Here is a 25151-nt window from a genome sequence, read left to right on the forward strand (position 1 = left end):
TCATCAGTCTCACTGTGAGACGCTGGCTCTCCCGCCGCATTAATATTAGTATTAATGGACAGCGTTTTATTTTTTCACCTTTTTCTTTGAATGGTTGTGAATATCGGAGGGAGTGAGTGAACACGACGGAGCAGCAACGTTACCCACTCCGCCATGTCGGCCCGTCACCGTAACTCTCTCTGCTGGACGATGTTTCGTCCCAGAAACAACTGTGACAGATGATATTACTGACCTCTAAAGACCATTTTATGCTAATGTCATGATAAAATACCAGCATCACAGAACATTAACAAGAAAATGGAAAAAAAAAGGATTCTCGGACAAAGAAATATTATAACATAAGTTGATAACGTTAACCTGACCCTAAATTAAATATACATCGCATTGTAATATAATAGTTACAATTCTACAATTAGTGCAGAATGTTGTGCAAAATATTTGTGCAAAAAAACATATATAAGTAGATGACATTTGTGTCCAACTATCGTACAAAAAGTTGCTGACGTAAATATGATTGGCGATCATGTCCCTAAATTAAAAGGTAATAATATTAAAATAGAGATCATGTCCATATAAACGATCGTGTCCAGCGATGGTCCAATGAGACAATAGAGTAATCATTATAAAATCAGGCCGTGGTTCATATTTGACGCCTGAATGAACACAAACCGAGGGACCAGATGCAGACGTCTCTACCGGTAACCACAGGTGTTCCACCGAGTCCACCGGGACGGAAATCTTCAGAGATGATGATGTTAATGTGGGATTAACAAGTGATGCAAATCCCAGATCTCTCCCTCGTGGTCAAATATATCATAACAACACCATCAATAAGAGCGACTGGTGGGGGGGAAACACGATACATGAACCAGACTCATCACTTCATCTTTAACCAGGAAAATAGGGCAGCGCTGCTCCACTTTACAGCGCCGGGAGTGAGAGAGAGACACAGAGAGAGACAGAGAGAGAGGGAGAAGTCGGGCTGGTGTGTGTGGAGCGACTCGGCCATCATTCATGTGAATGAAGGCTGAAGCAAAGAGGGAAAAAAACACTGCATTATGGGTAGCCGGAGCTGTGGAAGCACCTCACGGTGGAGAGACTGCATAAATCCACATCTTAGTACATAACACATATTTTGTTGACAGTCCACTTCAATAAGCTGCCAGGCCGCCTCATTCCCACCGATTTACTGCCTGGATTGAATAAACTACATTTAATCTTGGGCAGTCAGGATTTCCAGGCTGGCCGTTTCCCAAGTTTGTCTTTAAGCCGGTGATAAGAGCGAACACATTAAAATAAGCACTAAAGAAAAAGCCACTAATGCCATCAAAAGCCACGTCCGTCTAACTCAGGGATTACATGTCAGGAAGAACGTGAAAAAAAAGCTTGAAAACGTGAGATTTATCTGTTTGGCAGCCGTCTTCAGGAGAACAATCTCAATCACAGCCTTCATTATTGGCTGCCAATATCCCTCTGCCACGCTAACTCACACCGCTTCCCATCTCCCCACTGGTTGAGCTCGCTTCCTGTCATGTCTGCTTCTCTCCTCTGCCAGAAGAGATGAAGACACAAGTCTGGAGTCTGAAGTCCAAGAATTTCATCTCAAAGCTCTCCCCGTTCACCCTCTCCCAAAAAGCCCAGGCAGAGAGACGTCACGTCACTGAGATAGCTGGTGACCCGACAGGAAGCTAAAAGAGAGCCTTCTGCGAGCTGAAAAATGCTCCAAAAGGTGTGTTTCATCTGTAGACTTCTCAAATTCATTTAAATGAGGTTGTTTATCACATTTTTACCGAATGTAACATTTGAGAAATAAAACTCAAAGAATGATTTTCAAGGTCGAAGCTCACATTTGACCAGATTGGAAGCAGATTTGCCCGGCGACTTAGCACCTGGCATTAACATGCATCTATGGGGATCCATTCAAAAGTTCAGACGGCAGTAGAAATGAGAATTCAGGTGCATTTTATGAAAATGAAAATGTTTTTAGAGAGTGAACAGGTGTCAGATCTGGATCTAGAACAAAAGCAGATCTGTTGAACTATATATATACATATTAAGCTGTTTTGCTGAGTTGCGTCTTAATGCAATGGAGGACGATATGTCTGGTGCAGAAAGGAGCCGTGATGTGCTGCTGTCGGCAATGCGGGAGTAATAAAGTGTCTTCCTTCATAAGGTATATGCTGTGAAACGCCCACAATCTTCAGTTTGGATACTTGTATTTGAATCTGACAAGAAAAAAGAATAGCTTAACAAAATAATACTGATCTTTTTAAAGATGTAACATATGCTAATTATTTCCCCACCCTTTTGACTTCAATTCAATTATATTCTATTTATTGTGTCATATCACAACAGAAGTCATCTCAGGACACTTTCCACATTGAGCAGGACGAGAATACGCTCATGATTTTCAGAGTTAATGCATTTTAAACATCACCCAGGAGCGTTACAGGCCCCCATCTGCTCACAGAATCCCAGCAGCATCTGAAGGCGGTATTAAAACCAAAGGTGTTAAACTTTAAGGCTGGATTTAACAGACACAACAACGTGAGATGTTCCTGTGAGAGTAAAGTTTAACATTTTAAATAACAGACTTTCTTCCATCGATGGTAAAGCATCAACATCAGACTTTGGTTTCTGTGGAAATGAAGACAATTAACTTTTTATGCGTTTCAAGTTCAAATCATAAGGGCTTGTTATTGCTCTTTGGGAGATGTATGTACACTTTTCAATAAAAATAGTACATTTTGTATTATATAATATACTAAAGCTGTAGCTGCAGCAGAGGGATTATTTGTCGATCAATCTAGTCGTCAACTGACAAAAATGAATTGGGACTATTCTGATAGCCGATTAAAGATTTGCCATTTTCACAAACAAAGAATCCATCGCTGTAAATAACTATAACATGTAGATGATGCATTTGGCAGTGGAAGTGGAATAACGCTGTGCTGGCGTTCTTTCCCACTCTCATCTTTCCCTGAACTTCAGTGGCAACACTACAGGAGCGGCATCAGGCAGCCGTCTCTGCAGCTCTGCAGCATCCACTTCTAAAAGGGCATCTGTCAGTCTCTCTCATGCTTCTTAAGTGCTGCGAGTGAATCCAACTGCACTCGAACCGGAGCTCCGCCGCCCACAGTCGCTTGAAAGACGCCGGCATTGTGCTCTGAGACGGATAGGCCCGGCTGCGATCTGAGTCAGTACTCCCATTCGCTGTTAATGCCAGTCCCTAATGAATGAAATATGGGCAATTATAATTAAAAAAAATGTAATCTTGGCAATACGTGAAGCACAAGCATCGCCCACAAGCAGAAGAAGTCCAAACTAACGGAGAACTAGAGCATCCCCAGTGAAAAAGGCCTGAAACTAGAGCATATCCTAATAAGATGGCAGATGTATCATGTTTAATGGATAAAATGACCCACATTCCTTTACCCCCAGCTTGGCAGAGGGGATAGTTTTACCTACAGTATGTCTGTGAAAGAAGAAAAAAAATCTAATCTGGCTTTGTCACCCAATTCCCAAAGCAACTGTACACCTAATTCCTCTCTGTCTCAGATATCTGGAATAACTTCACCTCAGCGATGACCTTATCTGTTGATAGAAGCTCCCGTCTTCTCCTGATAAGAAACGACTACAGCAGCGGCTGATGCATTCTGGGATGTATAAAAAAAGAGATGGAGAGGCTGGGAAAGGCGTGCAAGTCCATGTTTATGGATGCATGTGGAGCGTCCCCCTGGGTCTCCTCGGTGCAGGAAGCTCCTCCCGTCCTCCGCCTCCTCGCTGCCAGCGGGGGGGCATCTACAAGCATGACGTGGGTCGGACCACTGCTGGGTGCCACGCGGGGGGGCTACGGTAATGACACACTCCATCACACCTTCCACGAGATAGCGGTGAACCTGAGATACAAGAAGGCTATTAGGGAGGACTAACAGTCTCAAATCTGCTCCTTAAAACAAAGTCAAATACTGGAGCAGCAGAATGACGGAGGCACAGGCCGGCTAATGTTTGCCTCACGGATCAGGACCATAATAATAATAATAATAATGATAATAATAACCTGCCTCTACCTCTACCTCACCACCACAGTATGCCTATCCATGGAGGAACAAGCTTCTCATTAGATACCCACGCATGCTGCTCAAAGTGATCCCAGTTAACAGCTCAAAATGTGTTCATTTGTTCAATATCATCTTGCAAAATCTAGTTTTGGCAAGAAACTTGAATCAGTTGCTTGTAGCAGATGTTTTCACAACAATTAAAAAAAAAGGTTTTGGAGAGGATATGAGCTTTTTAACTTCATAACAATAGCTCTAAGGAGCTTATGATACATAATTAAACTTGTTTTTGTACTCAAAGTATGAAAATATAATCAGTTATTTCAAAATCATTGGAATTGTGCGACTTTATGCAAATATTTAGATGACGGATTACACCGACTTCGGAGCAGTTGAAATTATTTTTTGCTGAAAAAAGTTGGCCTGGATCCTTCCTGTCAATTCTAGTTCTTAGAATGAAAATTTGAACAGATGAAAAACTGGAATTGGCAGGTCGGACTTAAAAATGTTAATATGCACAAAGAAAATTGCAATCGGTGCATCTCGACTGCCAAAGCAGGAAGCAATGAGGTTTGACACTTTCAACCAGGGAGGGAAGTGAAACCTTTCTTTAACCTCGTGTTCAGTAACTCTTCACTCTACATCTCTGGAGGTTTCATTATGGAAAACTAGGAAACATAATCCATAGTTTTGCAGAATCATCATCCAGTCGATCTCTCAATCTGTCTTCCCGTGTTTCAACTGAAGGCCAATAAATGAATAAAAAATAAAATAATCAAATATTCGTGATGTGAACATAATTGAGAAGCTGACGAGCAGCAGATTCAGGGAATTATGAGTTCTCTGTCAGGTGAGAAGGGCAACTTCATAGGAGATTAATTGAAAAAACAAATAAACGTTACCATCACCACCCATTGAGAGACGTGCACAAGCTACAGCTCTGAATCCTGCAGCCGCCAGCTGATCTAAATGTGGTTTATTCTGCCGGACCTGCCCCATTGCTCAGAGGCCCACAAGGCCACAGATCATTTCCTCTGTGCTTTTTCCCGTGCGCTCCGCGTCCTGTGAAGCCGTCACAATGCAACCGCCAATAAAAGAGCTATTCTGCTCAGAGATATCAACCGGTATCTCCAAAAGGACAGAGGACGCCGGTGTCAAGGTTACAGAAAGCATCGCGTGGCGTCATTCACCCGATTTCAACCCGTTACACTCGTCTCAGCTGGGACAGGAATGATCAGGAGATGAAATGATGAACGCTCACTGCTCTGCTGAATCACAGCGCCACTGTCCTTCACGGGGAAATCCAAATTCTACACCGGAATCGCCTATTTGGTTTCTAGTTGTCACCGCATGGCTTACCTACGACTTAAAACTAGTCCATGCATGCAATTTACTACTTATAGACGACATATCACACTCATATTCAGGTTTGTACTTCTGGCTTTTTACTGGAACGTGATTTAATGTACAGAAAGACACATTATTTTTCTCATACTGTCTGAATATACCTGAATTCACCTCCATCTGAAACGCTCTGTCGCTTTAAGGAACCCTCATGAGAAAGCTCCGTCTGCTCTGATTGGCTGGCAAGAAAAAATATATATATATACATGTTTCACCTTTGCAGCGGTATATGCTAATGAGGCGGTGTATGCTAATGTGGAGTCATATCACATGATTTCTGATCTACACAGCTCATAAAAACTACAATAACTGGACTTACAAACAAACTAACTCCAGCTTTCCAAATGTATATGTGGATATATATATATATATATATATATATATATATATGCTAAAAGTGAGTTTTCATCATATGTCCTCTTTAAAAACATCAGGATATATTATGCACAAGTAAAATGAAATGTATGGCGTGACAAAGAAGTGTACTAACGTAAGAACAATGGACAGAAGACGATAATCAGATGACGTTGAGCTTCATTACTATTCGGATGTTCCACTGGAGTCTAACAGGCGTGTTCTGGTCCTAATGATGGCTGTCGCCTGATGAGCTGCTTAGTAGGTAAAAAAGAAGAAGAAGGAATGTACCTTCCAGCTCACTGGCTTCTGTAATGAGCAACGCAGAATGTCATTTTCTGGCTGCTGGACACAAAAGCAGTGTGAGTGGAATCATTAGGAGATGTTGAAGGTGTGGAGCTCCAGAGCCTCCTTCCTTAGTGTGGAATGAATGAACGAGCTACGGCCGACATTTATTGATCTTCATAATACAGAAGGTAGAGAGGAGCAGGATTCTCTCTCTAATGCATTGTGGGAACTGCAACATGAGCACGATGGAAAAACAGACAACTAGAACGTGAACAAAAGAAAACACACACGACGACAAACGGGGAATTGAATTAACGTGCTTCAAATTTGACTATTTTTTGTCGGACCCAGGGGCGGATTACGAGACAATGGGGCCCCTAGGCACCGACATTTAAAAGCCCCCCCTACTGTACATGAGCAGCAAACACACACTTCATAGTTGTTTAGCTCCTATTTGTAATTGTTTTACACATTCCAACAGTTTTGTGTCTCTTTCAATCTTTTTTGTGGAATTGTTTTGGTCCTTTTGCAGGTATTTATGTCGGTGTTTGTCATTTTGAGTCTCTTTTTAGTCATTTTTGTCTCTTTGTGTTCCTTTTCCACCTTTTTCATAATCCCTGAGAGTCCCTTTGCAACAGTTTTGCATCTCTATGTCATCTTTTTGTGCATATGTGTCATCATTTTGTGTTTCCTTATGGTCAATTTGTAGTCTTTTCCTGGCTGGCACGTCTCTCTGTGATTTAGAGATGAAGCCCAGGAGGTTAATCCGTCCATTAAGCTAATGATCTGTCTGTCTTATTTGCTGAACAGGTTTTGTATTCAGGACAAAACCTCTTCCCAGTTTGTGCCCATTCCACAGCATTTTATCAGACTGTGAGCTGCAACAGCCATCAACACTGATAGTCGGCTATTTTGAAGACTTAATTAGGGCATCGTTCAACACAACCACCGCCAAACAGACAGAATAAAGAGAGGATGAAAGAGGCAACGGGGAGAGCGAATACATAGAAAAGACGTATTCACAGCATAACTGAAACACAGACAGGCTGCAATGTGATTTGTATATTAAAAAACATGCGTTCGGAGTGGCAATCAGCGGCGGTGAGTTCAAGAGAGCATTTAAAAATAAATGAATGAATACACAATAATGACTGTTGGTAGTTTATTCCTAATGAAACCGATAACGGCTCCTCTCTCAGCCACACGAGACACTCATTAAGGCAACAACTACATCTTAAACCTTGATATGCCTGGATGATTTATGGGCCAAATGAGATGACTAATATGGATCAGACATTGTTAGCCGAGCGTCTGGTTAATGCAGGCCACGTAAAACGCCTCTTCATTACCATGTCCTCATGCTGCTCCAGCATCTGCTGCGACTGCGGCTCAGCCAATCGTCCGCTGGTCTTTGTAGCAAACAGGCATTTTCAAACAAGCAACCTGATTTGTTGAAGAGCCTCTCAACCCCTGCTGATTATTTGTGAGGGAATTTGTGTGCTGGTGCTAATCCGTCTCATTAAACATCAGATTTTGAAATGCCAAACACAAATATCGGAACTGAAGGCTTTGATTTTTTATTTTCACTTTTCTACCAAATTTCTTTCAGTAAGAGTTTGATTGACGAACGATTTATCCAATAACCGGAAACTAATTTTGCCCCTTTTGAAATACTTTCCAATGACGGCTTCTCAGATGGTGAAGTTACTGTTTATAAACGACTCATGTGATCTTCTAAAATGGAATTTGAATAAATGAAGCTATTTAAAAAGAGACGTTTTCAAATAAAAATGTGATTGTGAATTGTAACTTTGTTAACTTGTCCTAACACAGCTGTCAGCAGCTCATTAAAATAATTTAAAGTGTGTGTTTTTATGCCAATAACCAGTATAAATGATGATAAAATAATACAAACTTTTAGAATTTTGGATGATTTACACAGACTTCAGCAGACAGCATCTATAACGAAACTGTATTGGCTGATATAAGTCACCGACAATCTGTCTCACTGGCAAAAATAACTAGATTCTATTCTATAACTAAGTTCTATTTGCTGCCCCTTTTTTTCCTGCTGACCCGACCCGTGACTCAAAACCATGATCAAATCTGAAAATGAGTTCTGCATACTAATTATCTTAATTATTCATAGAGCCTTAGCTTCTGTTTTCATCTCAATGCTATCAATGTGCTAACATGCTCACAATAACAACGCTTCTCACACATAACACGAAACACAGCTGAGGCTGATGTCATTCAATATTTTGCATGATTTTGCTCAAAATAGAAATAAGAGGAGATTTCAGCCTGATGATGGCGCTAGACGCTAATAATTATAAGAATGTCTCTAGCAAGCATCGCTCCATAGTTTCTGAGACATTATGAAACCTCAATGTCATCTCACTAGATTAAACCTTAGATGGCCACCTTAGTCAGCAGGGGATATCCTCTGGAAAGCATGAATATACGCAGCAAATTCATCCAATCCAGTAGCTGTTGAGATCTTTCAGTGTGGACAAACCTGCTGACTCGGGGATGCATGTTCTTTTACGCTGTCTGCATCCATCACATGCTTGTCCTCTGGGGTTGTACCACCACTACATGTGCTGTAATGTCTCCACCAGGGGAACCAGGGCGAAAAAAGAAAAGCTCAGCAAGTTTTAAAAATCAGAATGAGTTACTCTCTCTATATTATACTCTGTATTAGAAGGCTGCTTCACTCAGCTGGTTGAATGCAGGCTTCCTTGAACAGGCACTTCAAGGATTCACCTCAGTCAAATGTGTGTATTCGAAGCCTAGACCTTGAATAGTTTGGAAATTAAATCCTTTTTAAAAAGTGTTAAGCGAGCCATGATTAGAACAAAACCTCAGCGAAACCTCCGACTTGTCAATAAACCTGCAGAGGAAAAGAAATGTAAATGAGACGCAATTGTTGTAATTCAGTTATTGAGCCTGTCAGCAATTGACGAGTGTATAAAGCAACATTCTCTCAAAGACAAAAAAAACCCTTCAGCACAGGCGATACAATAGCATACACACAAATAATGTGCATTTAACGTCAATCAAATGATTCATTTTCAACAAACTCCCAGAGAGCAAATTGCACAATTATGGTCAAAATGGTTCAGACTTCTTGGGTAAATGTAAGCTGACCAACCATACTTTCTGTATTTCTACTTCTTTGCTGCCTGCTTATACAAATCTGATTGGTATCTGATAAACTGATAACAAACGTGGTCTAAACTCTGGGAATAAGATCTGCTTTTTAATGAGGTGCCTTTGAGATGCTGTGTAGAAAGGTCATATCTTTCTCACATATATACACAATGGCACCCGTGCAGAGCGATCTCCTGGGTGTCATTTAGCCTGAAAAGACGAAGCCAAATTAACAGCAGTGAACTGGAACTACCAATAAATACACAATAATACACTGCTGGTTAGAGACAGACTATTTTAATAATCCTGTAATTATGTATATGGTGTTATGTGTTCATGGACGTTTCATATCTGTTGGAATATGTTTCTGAGCACTAATCAGAGTAAAAGCATGACCCATGGACGAGCGATACCACTGGATGACATTTTTGTCTCCATGACAACTGAGGAATTCCATCTGCATCGTTAAATGAGGTTAAAAGCTCAGGGGGAGGTAAAAAAAACTAGTTGCCTTTAACAGATTTGCATTCTCCTCAGAGGATGAACCCCTTTCCACGTTTGCATGTTTTATGAGCTGGTCGGGTCAACACCACCAGCAGGCCAACACTCTCAGCGTGATGCAGTCCACGCAGGGTGTGATTAGCAGCTCACATCGTTTGCTGAGCCCGAGGTGGTTTGGATTTGAATGCTCCTGTGAGTTGCCCTCGAGCATCCGCCCCGGGGCAAAATGTATATGTTAGGCCTCCTGCTGTGAAAAGACTGAGTACAGTTCAATCTGTCGGGTAGCCTATGGATGCGAACATGGCCTCCGATTTGTAGTCTTGGTGGAAAAAAGGAATTTCTGTACACAGTCCACTGACGGGGGTGTATGTATATATGTATTTATGTGTATAAATGTATGTATATGTATATTCTGCTTATACTATTTGTATATATGTATGTTCATTCAATTATCTATATTATTCTGCTATCTCTTATTATTATTTTCATTATAATTGTCATTTTATTTTATTGTGTGCAATGTATGTAATTGTGGTTTGGCAACACATTTCATGTCATGCTAATAAAGCCTTATGACGAGAGAGAGAGAGAGAGAGAGAGAGAGAGAGAGAGAGAGAGAGAGAGAGAGAGAGGCAGGCAGAGAACAGAAAACAATCCAAACAGCGGTTGAGTTGATCTGGAGAGAGTGTTGCTTTTGTTTCCAGACCATTTCTTTGTTGCCCCCCCAGGAAGGAGCCGACCAGGAGAAACCCGTCACTTTTAAGTCAACCCTGCTTAGGGCTTGACTTTCATAAGCACATCTAAAGATCACACATGCGGAGCGGAGGCACGGCTAAACTGGATGGTGAAGGGGGGAAAAAGCAGCAAAGGAGCTGGAGGCAGGAAGTGAACAGCGCTGAGCCCCCTCCGAAGGGGAAGCAGCCCGTCTGCACATTAAAATGACCTTGTACAGGGGACGACCACGTGAGTTGTAAGTGACAGGCGGAGCCAATATCATTACTTGTGATTAGCCATTCTGGTCCAAAAACAAAGAGCCGTGTGTGACGAGGGAGTGTGTTCTGGGTGTCTGCCACTAATTCAATCAGGACAATCTGGAGATTGCAATTACATACTAGAGTTACGCAAGCGTCCGACCTTGTCTGAGCTCCACAGTGTCATGACTGTAGGTGATATCACACCAACGCATGTGTGCGTGGGAGAGAAATGACTTCCAGCAAAGCAGAGTATGTTCATACGAAATGCATTTGGATAGAAAGCGGAGGTACACGCCGCAGCCGTCTCCTCACATCCGAAAGGCAATAACATTTTGTATTCCATACATATCATTATTTCTAAATGTCTGGGTTGTTCCTTGTGATGCTTTGTAAAACGCTGCCGCAGCAAAACAGCCGGTTCATTTTTCACCCGGAGAGGCAGGAGCAGCAGGCAGAACTGCAGGATTTGCTCTGGATGTCGGAGACTTTGACTATTTGGACAAGAGAGTGTGTGTGTGTGTGTGTGTGTGTGTGTGGCATTGTGACACCAGACGAAGGGCCACCAGCATTTATAACAGTGAAACTGGAATAACTGTGATCAGCTGGAGGTTTTGCAAGGCAAGGCAATTTTATTTGTACCGCACCTTTCAACAACAAGGGAATTCAAAGAGGTTTATATAACAAGCATTGGAGAGAAACTTATATGAAAAATAACTAAAAACAAGCAAATAAAATAAAAATATTGTGCGTTGAGTTCAATCTAAAATGATGCGTCGATTTCAACATTCAGAAAGTTACATAACTCTCCCCACGAGGAACTGACCGGAAGATATTTGGGGAGTTTGCCACTCAAAGCAGTTATTAAATAGCTAATTTACTAATTAGACGACGTAGTTGCTCTTCTCGAGCGTTTTTTTTTGCTAAATGCACCATCATAACCCGACATAATTAATACCGCTGCCACCTTACAGCGAGACGGGTCAATTAATTCAGCAGCTCATTCATACATAAAACATCTCTCCTTCGACTGGCGACCTTTTCAAGGTGTTCCTGCACCGAAACCCAGAGACTCCAGATTTGAGCAACATGGACGGCCAGCGAGGCTTTTCGAGACGCAATGATGAAAAATAAATTTGAGGATGGAGTGCGACCGCACTGATCTGATGAGCTTCCAGACAAACCGCGTTTAATCAAAGAGCAGAAGAATCGTAATGAGCGACGGAGAGCGAATCATATTAGATCAGACGAGACCAGGAGACGAGGCGAGCCTCTGTCAAATTAGAGGCTGCGATTAGTCGTGCCAAAGCGGAGACGTTTGGGGGTCAGAGGCCCCAACACTGGCTCCTCTGTGAGCAATCTGGACTCATTAGTGGAACATTCACTTTCAGGTCACTGCTGAATAACTACAAACGCTGGTGATCAGTGGCGAACAGTAGAGGAAGAAACACTGCAGGAGCTTCCTGTTGTCTAGCTTTCTATTAGCATCACGGTCGACCTGGAGGGCTGCAACCATTACATGACTCATGGTTTTTTTTTGCAGATTGTTAATGAGCCATATCGTACCAATAAAGAAGAATACTTTGTTTTGTTACAGCAGCTGGTAAACGCAAAGTCAGTGCTTTTGTTCTCCTCGTCTACAGACGTTATTTGCATAAAACACACAATGGAAATAATTAGGAAACGAGATTTACAAGATTGGGTTTTTTATGCTAAAACAAATCTGGGCATCCGTAGTGTAAATTATGAATCATAAGCTGCTTATATTAATCTAAATTCCCTCTCTGGTATCATTTTATATTGTTGTGAAAATAATCTACTTCAAACAACTGTATTTATTCAAGCTTCTCACCAAAGAAGTACTTTATGAAATTCACGACTGGAGACGTCTGAGATTTCCCAGTTCTCATTTTAACTAAATAAAGCATGAACGCACCATATGGTAAGTCAATGGAACCTCCCATATATATATATATGTATATATATATATATATATATATATATATATATATATATAGTTTTATATAGAAGAATATAAGTCACATTGAATGAAAATCGAGTCTCAATTCAGTTAAGTGTCAAATCTGTCACATCAAGTCTTAAGTCCTTGACGGAAAGGTCAAAGGTCAGTCCCAAGTCATCTTTATAAGCTAGAGTTTCGTCCATAATTGAGACATTTTCTTATCAATACATCAAACTGTCAACTCTGTCGAGAGTGAAGTCTCAAGACTTTAGTTCCTCACACGTCCAACCGACATACTGAGACACTGAATGCCCCTCCCTTTCCAAAAGTGCATTTTCACCAGGCGGCAACAGGAGGTGCCGCTACATGTCTCCATATATATCTCCATATCCTTCCTTCCTGTCTCTCTATATTCATCCTGTACCCTTCCTGTGTGTTGTAATCCATATGTGGAGGGTGGAGTGTGAGGCCTGTCTGATGGTGTGTTTATGTCTTTTTAATCACTGTTTTATTTTTCATCACTTTTTGAATTTTAGGGTGGCTTTTAAGATCTGGCGAGGGACAACAGATGGAAATTAGCATTTGCAGCTAACTGGCTTATTTACAGCAATCGACTTGTCCGTCAATCAATGAGCATTTTCCATATCAACTAAATAAATGAATGAAATATTCTAACATTCCAGGCTAATAAAAACAAAACCGCTCAGCCGTGTTATGAATATTATATCCCATTTCTGCCCACTGGTCCTCCTAAATCCTACACACTGGTCCCCATAAGCCTCCCTAAGTCTACAGCTCTGAGGCAAACATTCACTGATTGATTCTAGATCTAAAGTTGAACTTTTCCAACACAACTCAACATTCCAGCCGACTGCTTTCCTTTAGAGAAGAAGCTCCACTTTAACCTTTGGGACGGCGGCCCAGCCGGCACACATTTAAAGTGCAAAAGCATGTCCACGGTGGGGCGGGGGCACCAGAGGATTTATTTGGTTGTTAAAAGGGAAGAAGGTAAGGCTTGTGTTGCGTGACTCGGTTCGACCCCGGCTCCCCAAATCTCTGCAGCAGCGAGGAGGCGAGCGATACGTTACCATAATTGATAGGAGGAGATAGAATAGAATAGGAAGAACAAGGACACAACAAGGAGACTTCTTTCTCCAGATCTAGTACAATCTCCAACCTTTGAACTCTCCTGCAGTATAAAACGCACCCTCAGTCAGGCTGCAACTATTATGATCCACCTTGAGATTAGGATTAAATCCTTCCCCGGGGGGAGAGAGCAACTCTCGCCCAACAGTTTTAATCTGTCGCCCTGAAGAAAGACGAGGATTTGCCTTTTGTTACAAACAAACAGACAAACAAACAAACAAACAAACAGTCAAATACAGGATAATGTTGCAGCAATAAATCTGAAAAAAGCAACATGTTCTCCAACTACTACTAATAATTATCCAACGAATGTGTTGCTTTGCTTTTAAAATACCATTTAGTTTAAAAAATAAAAAGTAGTGTTCAATCATTTACATCTATTTCATTTCTCAGATATATATTTATATTGTCTATATGGAGATAATGAAAAATATACATTTACACGTTAAGATGCATCAGACTTTACAGATGGAGCGCAGTCTGTAATGAACGGAGCGTCGATGAGAAATATTATTTTCACAACGAAGTAGCAAAGTATGAAATACGGTCAAAGACATTTCACGTGGAATGCTCATCTTAAAGCCAACCATAGGAGCAAAAGAATTAAAATGTGACTTTGGCAACATGTTGTATCCATTTTCCCAGAATGCTCTTTGGTAACATCCAAATATGGGGAGCATGTGACCTTGAGACAGGAGCTGAATCTCCTTCTGGTTTGTTTTCTTGTTTATTTTGGAAAGAGGTCGCTGCCTTGTTTCAATCTCAGGACCAGCTATTTCATTATTATTATTTCAAAACATTTTCTTCTTTCAGAAATTGTATTTGCAAACAAAAGTGTCCTTAATGAGCCCACATGTCCAGGCACATCCTTGAATCATCCGTTTCCTCAAACATTCTCTCTTATTTTACTGATTTCTGGTGCACTTCTTCTTTCTGCAAGAAGATGTTGATGCTGGTTTGTATTTTTGGAACAAAGAAACAAAAGAAATCACACATTCGTCACTGTTTTATGTATGATATATGTATTTATTATGGAGTTTTTAGAGCTTAATTTGTCAGCGAATAGTTGCCTTTTCTCAGAGGTTGTGTCTGAAATTCTCTATTTCATGAGAATTCTATATAATGGACTCAAAACATGAAACATGCTTTTTTGCCGAGTCACCTTTGTCCACCCAATCACATCAATCTGTGTATGTCACAGCAATAAAGCAGGAGCTGTCAAGGCCAGAGGAAGCCTGTAAACGTCCACCTGAATGTGTGAGAAACTCTCCCGTCGCTCCAGAGAGAGTGAGACGATAAGGTCGGTTGTAAAAGGAGTTTCTATGCGTTCCTTTTTATATGTCGTCCTTGTGCAAAGTTGTCATCAAAGCCCAATTTAATCTGTTGTTGTTGTCAGAAGTGTGAGAGAACATCTGTGGGGGAAATACAAATACATATTTTTCTGGGGATGACATCAGCTTTAAGCTTTCAAGAACCTTGAAGAAGAAGATCTATCTTTGAACCATCTTTGAAACTTTACACAATTAAAATAAAAGGAATCTGGCAACTGACCTTAACTAGTCTCAATCCAGTCCTCATATAAACTATCCTCATTAGTGGGGAAGTCTGACTGGACAAGTTCTGCTCATTACAAAACATAGAAGAACAAAAAGCATGCAGTCAAAAGCCACTATAACTGAGGGTGTGTATATAGTTTGATGTAATGGTTATTTTTGTGTACCAGCCTGCTGTAAATACCCGACACTGGCCATGTTAAAGGATTTGAGGCAGTGATGCAGAGGTCGTTGATCTTTAAGCGGGAAAGCAAAACGGTATGTGGGCAGTGGCAAATAAACATGGAAGATAAAGCGTTAAGCTGCTGGGTGTTTTTGGCTGTAATTAGGGGTCAGGCAGCTCTGCTGCCAGTCCCTCTTGTTTTTGTCAAGTAATTATTATTGTTTCTCTGAGGAAATCCTCCTGCCCAAAGATACACAGACTTCCTCAACCGGCTCTGTCGGCCAATAGACCCCATGGTGGCGCCTTACAGGTTTAAACTGTGAAAATCCAGAACAAATCAGCTGCAACCATCGCCAACATGTAGGCAGATATGTTCGGATGCTTCCAGTTGGCTCCGTTTTTCTGTCAAACTTATTAAAACTCCTCCCACATTGTTTAACTCAATCTTGCTACACGACATCTTCAGACTGTAAATTAATGACGTAGATGTAAGTAGCTCTACATTTGGATCTCAAAAAGAGACTTTTTGACACTATTTTGTAGGGGTGAGTATTGGCAAGAACCTCACGATACGATACGTATCACGATACTTTGGTCACGATACGATATATATCACGTTATCACGATATTGTGATATAAATAAAGATGAAAATACAAGTACCTGTATATGTACATCAGATGATATTGATGAGAGGACAAATTGAGTCAAAACTATTTCATTAAAAACATGGGAATTTTATTAATTTTTATTAATTCCCATGAAATTCACTGGAATAAATATTGAAAATAAACTGAAAAAGAATAAAGTACTGCATTCACAATCTAAACATGAATCTTTTTTTTTTTAAATCGATCTTTGGAGTTGAAAAATCGATATTGCATTGGGCGGCAAAGTATCGCGATATATTGCCGTATCGATATTTTTACTATTTTGTATTCTATCCTCATGGAAGATATTGCAGAACTTCTTGAAACTTCAGTCTTGCACAAACATCAATCTATCTTGTACAAATAAACTGCAGATAACTGTATGTTGTCTCGATGAAGAACACACATTGTGTCCTGATAAATGGATATTTGACACTAGTCACATCAGGTTAAAGTGCTGCCTTGTTTCTGGGATGACAGGCATCAACAGCCGTGATTGCTGCTTGGAAGACCACTTAAAAGCTGATTTGTGAGCAGGTGGTGTCGGCCGGTGCGGCTGCATGGTGAGACGCAGGCGGGGAAACATGCGATCAGAGCTGAGAGAGCGGGAAGCCCATTTGTCTAAAAAGCCGTTTTTTCCCCTCAAAACAAACCAGTTATTGTTCCAAAGAGCAGTCGCTCTGGAAACACAATAAAAAACAAGCACACAGTTGATTGTGATGCAGAATGTCAGGAAACCTTCCTGGTTATTTTGTCACTCTGAATTCATAAAACTAACAAACCAACGATGACGAGCCATACTGCCCTGATTTGCTTCAATCCAACGAGACTTTTCTCAGTTTTATTTGGATTCTCCGATCACTTTGGACGAATGCTGGAGACACAAAGTGTTTCTTCTAGAATTCAAGGTCACACAGGGTGAGTATCATTTTGTGGCTGAAGTATTCTTCTGAGGAGGCAGGATCTAAAAGCAGCTCGGCATCAAGCTTCAACACTTACACCACTCACAGTCATTAATGCTGCATTCACAGGGAATCAGGCACACAGTACACGGACAGGATCAAAACACCTATGTTGCTATGACGATGGAATAGAATATGCTTATTTTATATATACTATGTTATGGAATTATTCCACTATTTAATTTAGCTATAAAATATAGCAAACTTAAACAACTTTGCTGGTGTGACGGCGCTACATATCGTTATATGACATTGTTAACGTCCACTATGACATGCATGGACCAACCCATTCCACCTAACAATGTCAGAATTAACTCAGCCCCTACCCTAAGGTCTGTAAACGAGCAAAACGTTGCTTTTTTTAATTCCACTTTCATCCCATCGCGTCGTCTTCTCCTCGATGACGCTCTTCTATCTCCGCTGGAGTCTCATCCGAGAAACGGCAACCGCGGCGATAATTAATCGACTAAACCAACAGCCTGATGGGAATAATAGGCGTGTGGGAAGAATCAATACCGCCACGCCGATCCTCCCCGTGAATCATATCGCTCTTCATCCGTGAGAGGTAACGGAGCTTTACCTCTACTCAAATTTAAACCGCCTGTTCAAAGTGTGTCTGTCTAGCGATAAAAGCGTGGAACAAGAAAAAACTAAAAAAACTAAAATAAAAGGCAAGTGAAGCCTTCCTGGCTCTCGGGAGGGAGACTGAGGATTGAGAAGGATTGTCACAGCTGAAGTGCATGTTGATAGATCAGCTCCGACTGAGTGCTCCTTTAGAAAAAAAAGGCCCTTGGCTGCCCAATCGATGAGGCGATTATGTCATTGTTACCTTCCACTTGATTATGGAACACACACACACACACACACACACACATCCTCTCGAGCTATATAAAGACGCTGCCTTTGTTCATTTGTCCGTTAACAGCCTGTCATCCAGACAGTACGGAAGCCATTTTTACCTTGATAAACACCGGCAGCTCATTAGGTGTGTCACTTCAGAAAAGCAGCAACGGTGGAAATGAGATCCTCAAAGTGTGTGTGTGTGTGTGTGTGTGTGTGTCTCACCTGTTGCAGTCGACGTGCAGCAGGAGGTGGCTGGCGCTGATGGTGAGGGCGATCTTGTGCCACTGGCCGTCGGCGAGGCGGTAGGGGAAGGACTCGGAGCGCGGCTTGCCTTTGAAGCGGTAGTGGTAGCGGATCTCCTCCCTCACCCCGCTGCTCTCCAGCTCAAAGTAACTGCAGAGGAAGAGACGGGAGGTCAGAGGTCACAGAGCTTTAGTTTCCCCTGACAAAGGTCTCTGCTCGTGGGTAAAGAAATGTCTCAACTCAAGCAGGTTAGTGAGTTAGAATGAGGTGGAGACTTGAAGCACAGTAACTCACCATACGATAAATATCACAATATTTTGCCCACGATGCAGATGATATCGCGATACTGCGATACATAATATACTATACATCGATATATTGTCCCACCACTACATCATTCAACAGCATTGCAACAACTGTAGATTTTATCAACTGATAATAAAGAATTGTCCATAACTCAAGATGTCTGACACCAATCCTGATTAAACAGCAGAGACATGCTGCACTGAGTCTTGAACACACACACACACACACACACACACACACACACACACACACACACACACACACACACACACACACACACACACACACACACACACACACACACACACTTTGTAACTTCTTTCCTAATTAAACCAGCTGAAGTGACTTTGCTCAGCTTTGTGAGGCCTGAAAGCAGCGGCTGCTTTGATTTTGCAGATTGAGATTCAACCGATTCCTTCTGTTGAAAGAGGAATTGCTTCTTGTGGCTTTATTTTATATTTTATACCGTTTTGATACAAAGTTATTTATTTCTCTGTGAGTGTGGGTTCCCTCTAGATCAGGATTAAATATATACAGTTCAATTGAAGCCAGATTTCTTTTTAGTTTTTAAAAGTATGATTGAAACTTTGTTTAATATGCATTATTATTATTATAATGATGATGATTATTATATACCCCATATCTCCTCATTGTCTGAGTTTTGATGCATTTTGTAAAAAGAACAAAATAAGTTTGAAGAATTCTTATATAATGCCAAAGTATGGTTTATTTTGTACTACGCCTTCATCAATTCAAGTTTTATTTGTAAATAATAAATGTTATTACATGTATTTGTTTGTACGTTTCAGATTAGGAGAGTCCGAGAAAAAGTGAAATCTTTGATGAAATCTTTTCAGACGTTTGTTTTTGACTCAATAAAAAGTGATTAAACGATAAAAAACAAAATGTCATTCAATCTCAGAGACAATCCCGTTCTGAGCTGAAACCAGCGCCACAATGATCCGGTACGTATGAAACAGGCCGCTCTCTCCCTGACCCCTGAAGTGTAATCTCCAGCTGACAAGCAGCACGTGAAGAACAGCGAGCCGAAGCTTCATCAAACAGCTACCGAGGTGATTCCTGTGTCAGCGCCGTGCAAACATCGGCTGACAGCTTGTCTGACAAAAGAGAAAGAGAGAAAGATATTTTTGTCTCCCGTGTCACCGGGCCGTGAAGTGTGGCGGCGCTTTATGTTTGATTTCGGCGTTCAGAAGCTGTACAAACACGGAGGAGAACATCTGGAAGCACGGCCTTCTGGTGTAAGAATTATTTTTTTAATTTGTGAACAAATATAATTCATAAAAATGAATTTCTCTTCTGATTTAGAGAATATGATTTTACTTGGTTCAACAGATCCAGAATAATCAAAACGTTCAGTCCCTGGCTGTGATGTGTTTTATTATAAAATAATGATCCAGTTTTATTAAGTTGTTTTCTTATTGCGTTTTCATACTGATAAGATACATAACTTTTTTAATATTCTGTGCAAAATAAGACGAAAAGTAGTCCATATATCATCATCATCAGTCTATTATCTCAGTGTTCAGTCAGTCTTCTCCTATCTACAATAATAATAATAATAATAATAATAATAATAATAATAATAATAATAATAAAACACTTTATTTATACAGCACCTTTCATAACATAAAATGCTGCTCAACCTGTTTCAGAAAAACAAAAACTAATCATCACAGGTATTAAAACAGAGAACACGGAGCGAGAAAGCAAGAAAAAAAAATGAATAAATAAATAAAGTAGCAAAAAAGTTAGTAATGGTAAAAACAGATTTGAAGATACACAAGTCATTAAACAAATACGGGAAATATTGAATAACAGTGACAATAAACAATAAAAGTGGAAATGAATTAAAAGCAATTTCATTAAAGTTTGAAAGACAGGTTTCCTGTTTGATGTGTGTTCAGAGTTTGTTGAACAAAGTGATGTGAAACTGATTGTCCCCACAGCTAATATCCCCTAGTATGTCTTACTGCCTGTAGAAATAGAGAATGTGATCATAAACGGATTATTTTCCACGTCCGATCCTCTGACCTGCAGGCCGAACGAAGAGCCGCAGGCAGCCAGTCCTGACATTTCAGCTTCCCTGCGGCTGAGAGTGACCCAGACACATGACCCCCCTCCACACACACACACACACACACACACAAACACACAAGCTGAACCGAGCCAGAACCGAGCCTGTTCCAATATATTCACACACAATGGGATCAGGCCCATTCAATAGTGGAGCTCAGCAGCTCTCATGCATATTTATAGGGAGAGAGGATGGATCCACTCCAGAGAATATCAATGGAGGCTTTGAGGAGGCAGGTTTTTCCAAATTACTGTTTTGGAAAAGAATTAAACTGAGAAGAACTTGTAAGAAGTCGACAACAAAACGCGGCTTGATGGGATCAAATACCCAGATATGATGTTGATGAGCAGGTTCACACTCAAACTGATGGCATGCTGCCTCACAGCTCAAAGTACTTCAACAGGTACTTATCAGAGTTTTATGATGGACGAATACACAATCAGGAATATTACATGACAGACATTTCTCTGATTTATTTGTTCTATTAATTTTATATTGTTTTTTATGCCAGTATTTGAGTGTCTTAACTGTCTAAAGCAAGAATTATGGCAAATGAGCAACTGTTAAAATATTAATAATTTCCAAAATAAAATCAACAAAAAAGTTGTTTTCTGCATCTTCTTTGTTTAGCGTTTTGTAGCGAAAACGTACCGAACGACCCAAAAACCGAGGTCCTAATGTAATAACACACACACACACACACACACAAACACGCACGCACGCACACACGCACACACACACACACACACACACACGTCGCCTACAAAACCAGAATGAAGATTAACAAATTAACTGCTGTAACCGAGAAAAGACAAAAGGAAAAACTCAAAGGGAACGAGAGGGGGGGTCCAGGATTAGAGAAGTCCCCCCCCCCCCCCCCCCCCCCCACACACACACACACACACACACACACACACACACACACACACACACACACACACACACACACACACACACACACACGCCTGTTAATACTGAAACAATTATCACAGCAAATTAACCAGCATCACACAAGTGTTTCCTACGACAGTAAAATGCATTTGCATGCATCCAGCAGTAGCTGTGTGTGTGTGTGTGTGTGTGTGTGTGTGTGTGTGTGTGTGTGTGTGTGTGTGTGTGTGTGTGTTGGTGGTATAATGGTTTTGTGAAAGAGAGAGAGAGAGAGAGAGAGAGAGGTAGAGTCAGCATGGCGGTGGCTGGCCAGCAGGGCCGTCTTTGTTCAGCATGTCATCACTCTGAAATGAAATGAATACATCACTCAGCGACCTGACGGCTCGTCTAGCAGGAGACGCAGACACCGTCAGCTGGAGAACATGGAGGAGGGGAGCGAGGAGAGGAGCGAGGAGAGGAGAGGAGAGGAGGAGAGGAGCAAGGAGGAGAGGAGAGAGGAGGAGAGGAGAGAGGAGAGGAGAGGAGCAAGGAGGAGAGGAGAGAGGAGGAGAGGAGAGAGGAGAGGAGAGGAGCAAGGCGAGGAGGAGAGGAGAGAGGAGGAGAGGAGAGAGGAGAGGAGCAAGGCGAGGAGGAGAGGAGAGAGGAGGAGAGGAGAGAGGAGAGGAGCAAGGAGGAGAGGAGAGAGGAGAGGAGCAAGGCGAGGAGCAAGGAGGAGAGGAGAGAGGAGGAGAGGAGAGAGGAGAGGAGCAAGGCGAGGAGAGAGGAGAGGAGCAAGGCGAGGAGGGAGGAGTGGAGCGATGAGAGGAGCAAGGAGAGGAGGGAGGAGAGGAGCGATGAGAGGAGCGAGCAGAGCTCTCCAGCCTCGCCTCCTCCAGCGGACAGAAAGATCTCCTCTCTGAAATCACGGAGGAGCAGAAACGGCGCTCTCCTGATTTGAGTCATGAAATAATCATCAAAGGCTTTTTAAGCTCCGCTTCACAGCGAGCGTTTACTCCACCAAGCATTCATGCTTTGCTATTATACAATAGCCTTCTATTAGAGCATATTTAATGAATAATCCATTGGCCGGCGGTCCATTTGTATCTCATCGTGTTGACTGACAGACACTAAAAGTGACCTCATTGTTTCTCCATAAACAGCCTTATTACCATTTTAAAGCCTCTCTTTTAATCACTAATCATTTCATAACCAGCTTTTTGCAAAGCCAATATTTTACCAACTGCGTGGATCTAACTGACCCGTAATGTGAGCATCCAGCTTCCACAGAAAAAACCACCTTAGCATATCAAAGAAAAGGAAATAAACGCCTTGCAGTCGTATAAAGACACCTCTTTGTTTGGAATGATGCCATAGGAAACTAAAACGACCACTTTTACTGAAAAAAAACCCAAATACGCTTGAAAAGTCATGGAACGAGCACAGAGCAACAAAGAAGTGTTAGAATATAAAATGATGGCGAGTAAATAATAAGCAGCAGACGATGGATAACGGGGTACGGCGGGCTGCTGAGGACACACTGGGAGAATCCTCCCGGATGGAAAAAAGGCTTTGTTGGCCAATTATGTTGCACTCAGTCTGAGAATGTGGACTTGAGAGGACCACCAATGAGAAGACGACGCAAAGAAACACACACTGCATCTAAATATTAAACATCACTGTCATACGATCCTATTTGAACCGAGGCAACTTAATCTAATTGTCACGTTGCCAGACCAGGATCAACCAAGGAGCTCCAGGTGACAATCAATCAATATAGAGCGAGCAGAGACAACAAACAACCAAGAGGACTCTTCACAATAAAAGCAGCTCCTAACTTCCTTAAAAAAACTAATGGAACTAGAACCTCAATGTGATGTCATTTAACAGCCTTTTATGGATCATCTTGATGCTGAAGGTTCACGAGGGTTCATGTTGTGAAACGGTTGCTGTTAGCGTAACAACACATCATGGTTGGGCTTTGCTTGGAACAGAAATTAAGCTACGGGGGTGATGTCATGTGACACCATGATGTCATTTGAGTCCTGGGTTTGTTTGTCCCACGCAGAGAACTGTCCCCTTAAAGTAAAAGTTCAACATTTTGTGAAATAGTCGTTAACTCTCTGGCAGACGGTTAGATGAGAAGATTGATGTCTAATATGTTATGAAGTTGCAGCCAGAAGCCAGTTAGGAATGGAAATGAGCATCACTCCAGCTGACATTTATGTTCTTCTAAACCAAAAACGGTAAAGTTACATCAGAAGACACGTTGATTGTTAAATGTTTGGTATTTTGCAGCCTTTGCTCCCATGTAACAGACATGACGAATGAAAATTGAAGAAAGCAAGAAAAGCTGCTCAACAGGCTGCAATGTAATCACATGGGGTAACACCCCACCGTCAAAGGACAGCCAATAAAAGTGCTCGTTTTAGCCACCTCAGATTGTTGGTCGGCGTGGACATGAGCCTACGGAGCAATAAAACGTGTTTCTTTACCTTTCAGTCCCGCTCAAGGGTGAGACTCGTTGTGAAATCTTCCATCGTAGACACAAATTCGGCTAAATAATCAGCCATGTCACGCAAGGTCATTTAAAAGAGAACACTTTCTGTTCTCCAACACAACAAACTCACAACACCAGCATTTCTCTCTCCAACTCCCACTCGAGTTCTCACCGTCGTCTTTCTGCCACCAGACACAATATCAAACAGCAGATCAGTCTAGTGGAATGGAAAGAAAATGTATGTCCCAGTAAGGTGATTTCCATTATGTTGTCAGACAGTCATAATAACAACGTGAGTCTCTCTCAGCACTTTGAGACGCGTATGGGAATGTCGGTGTGGAACTGCCCCGAGCTCACGCTCAGTATTAGAAATGTGCTGAGAGCACAAGAGATAGCAACTCAAACTGCTGAGGAATAAATAAACAAAGATGGAGATGGTGGGATGTGTGTGTGAGGGTCTCAGGAGTCGGCCGACAGCTCTGAGAAGAAGCTGTAGAGGTGACATGTGGTCTTCATCAAAATGCGCTGGCGTCATCTGTAAGAGAAAACTTTTTGGAAATGAACGGCTGGCCAAAAGATTGCTGGCTTGGCTGTATATCATCCTGTCCTTTCTCTTCACCCTCGGTGTCATGCAGCTGTTTTATGGAGGGCAGCTGACAGCCAATTATCTGCTCAAGAGGGAGGTCAACACTCCGGTGCTCATCCATGGAACAGAGAGGAGGAGGTAAACCAGATATGAGGGGGAAAAAACGCACCAATGCCTCCAGTTAGTGACCTGAAAAACGGGCCCCGGGATTGGTTGTGAGACATCTTGCTTCAGTTGTCACATAGAAGACCACCTTTGATGTCATTTCTGGCTATCGCATCACATCAAGGGGGGGTGCCGACATATAGGTGTCGGTTGATAGGACGTGATGACCGGGAGCGAATTAAATCCTACGTGCACAGCGAGTGTGAAAGTGGTTCAGTGTGGCTTTATTAGCAGACGGTCTCAGGTTCCTGCAGATTCCATCAGGGCGATGATGCCACCGGGTTGAAACGGTTGATGGACGGGCCAGAGAAGGTGGAATTACAGGGTGCAGAGGAGTAAATAAAAAAAAAACATTCACTTGAGTGCTTCTCTCGAAAACCCA

At 41.7% G+C, this 25151-nt stretch overlaps 1 protein-coding gene across 1 annotated transcript in view; it reads right to left on the bottom strand.

Moving 5' to 3' along the window:
- The window catches only part of LOC311015648 (protein kinase C-binding protein NELL1-like), a 201486-nt gene that overhangs the window by 141478 nt on the left and 34857 nt on the right, over window positions 1–25151 (bottom strand). The window contains exon 4 of the mRNA XM_084013025.1: window positions 18230–18400. Within this exon, the coding sequence (XP_083869151.1) occupies window positions 18230–18400 (171 nt within the window). The remainder of the gene's footprint in view (window positions 1–18229; window positions 18401–25151) is intronic.

This window comes from Eutrigla gurnardus (genome assembly GCF_963514095.1).
Source record: "Eutrigla gurnardus genome assembly, chromosome: 1".
NCBI classification, from domain to species: Eukaryota; Metazoa; Chordata; class Actinopteri; order Perciformes; family Triglidae; genus Eutrigla; species Eutrigla gurnardus.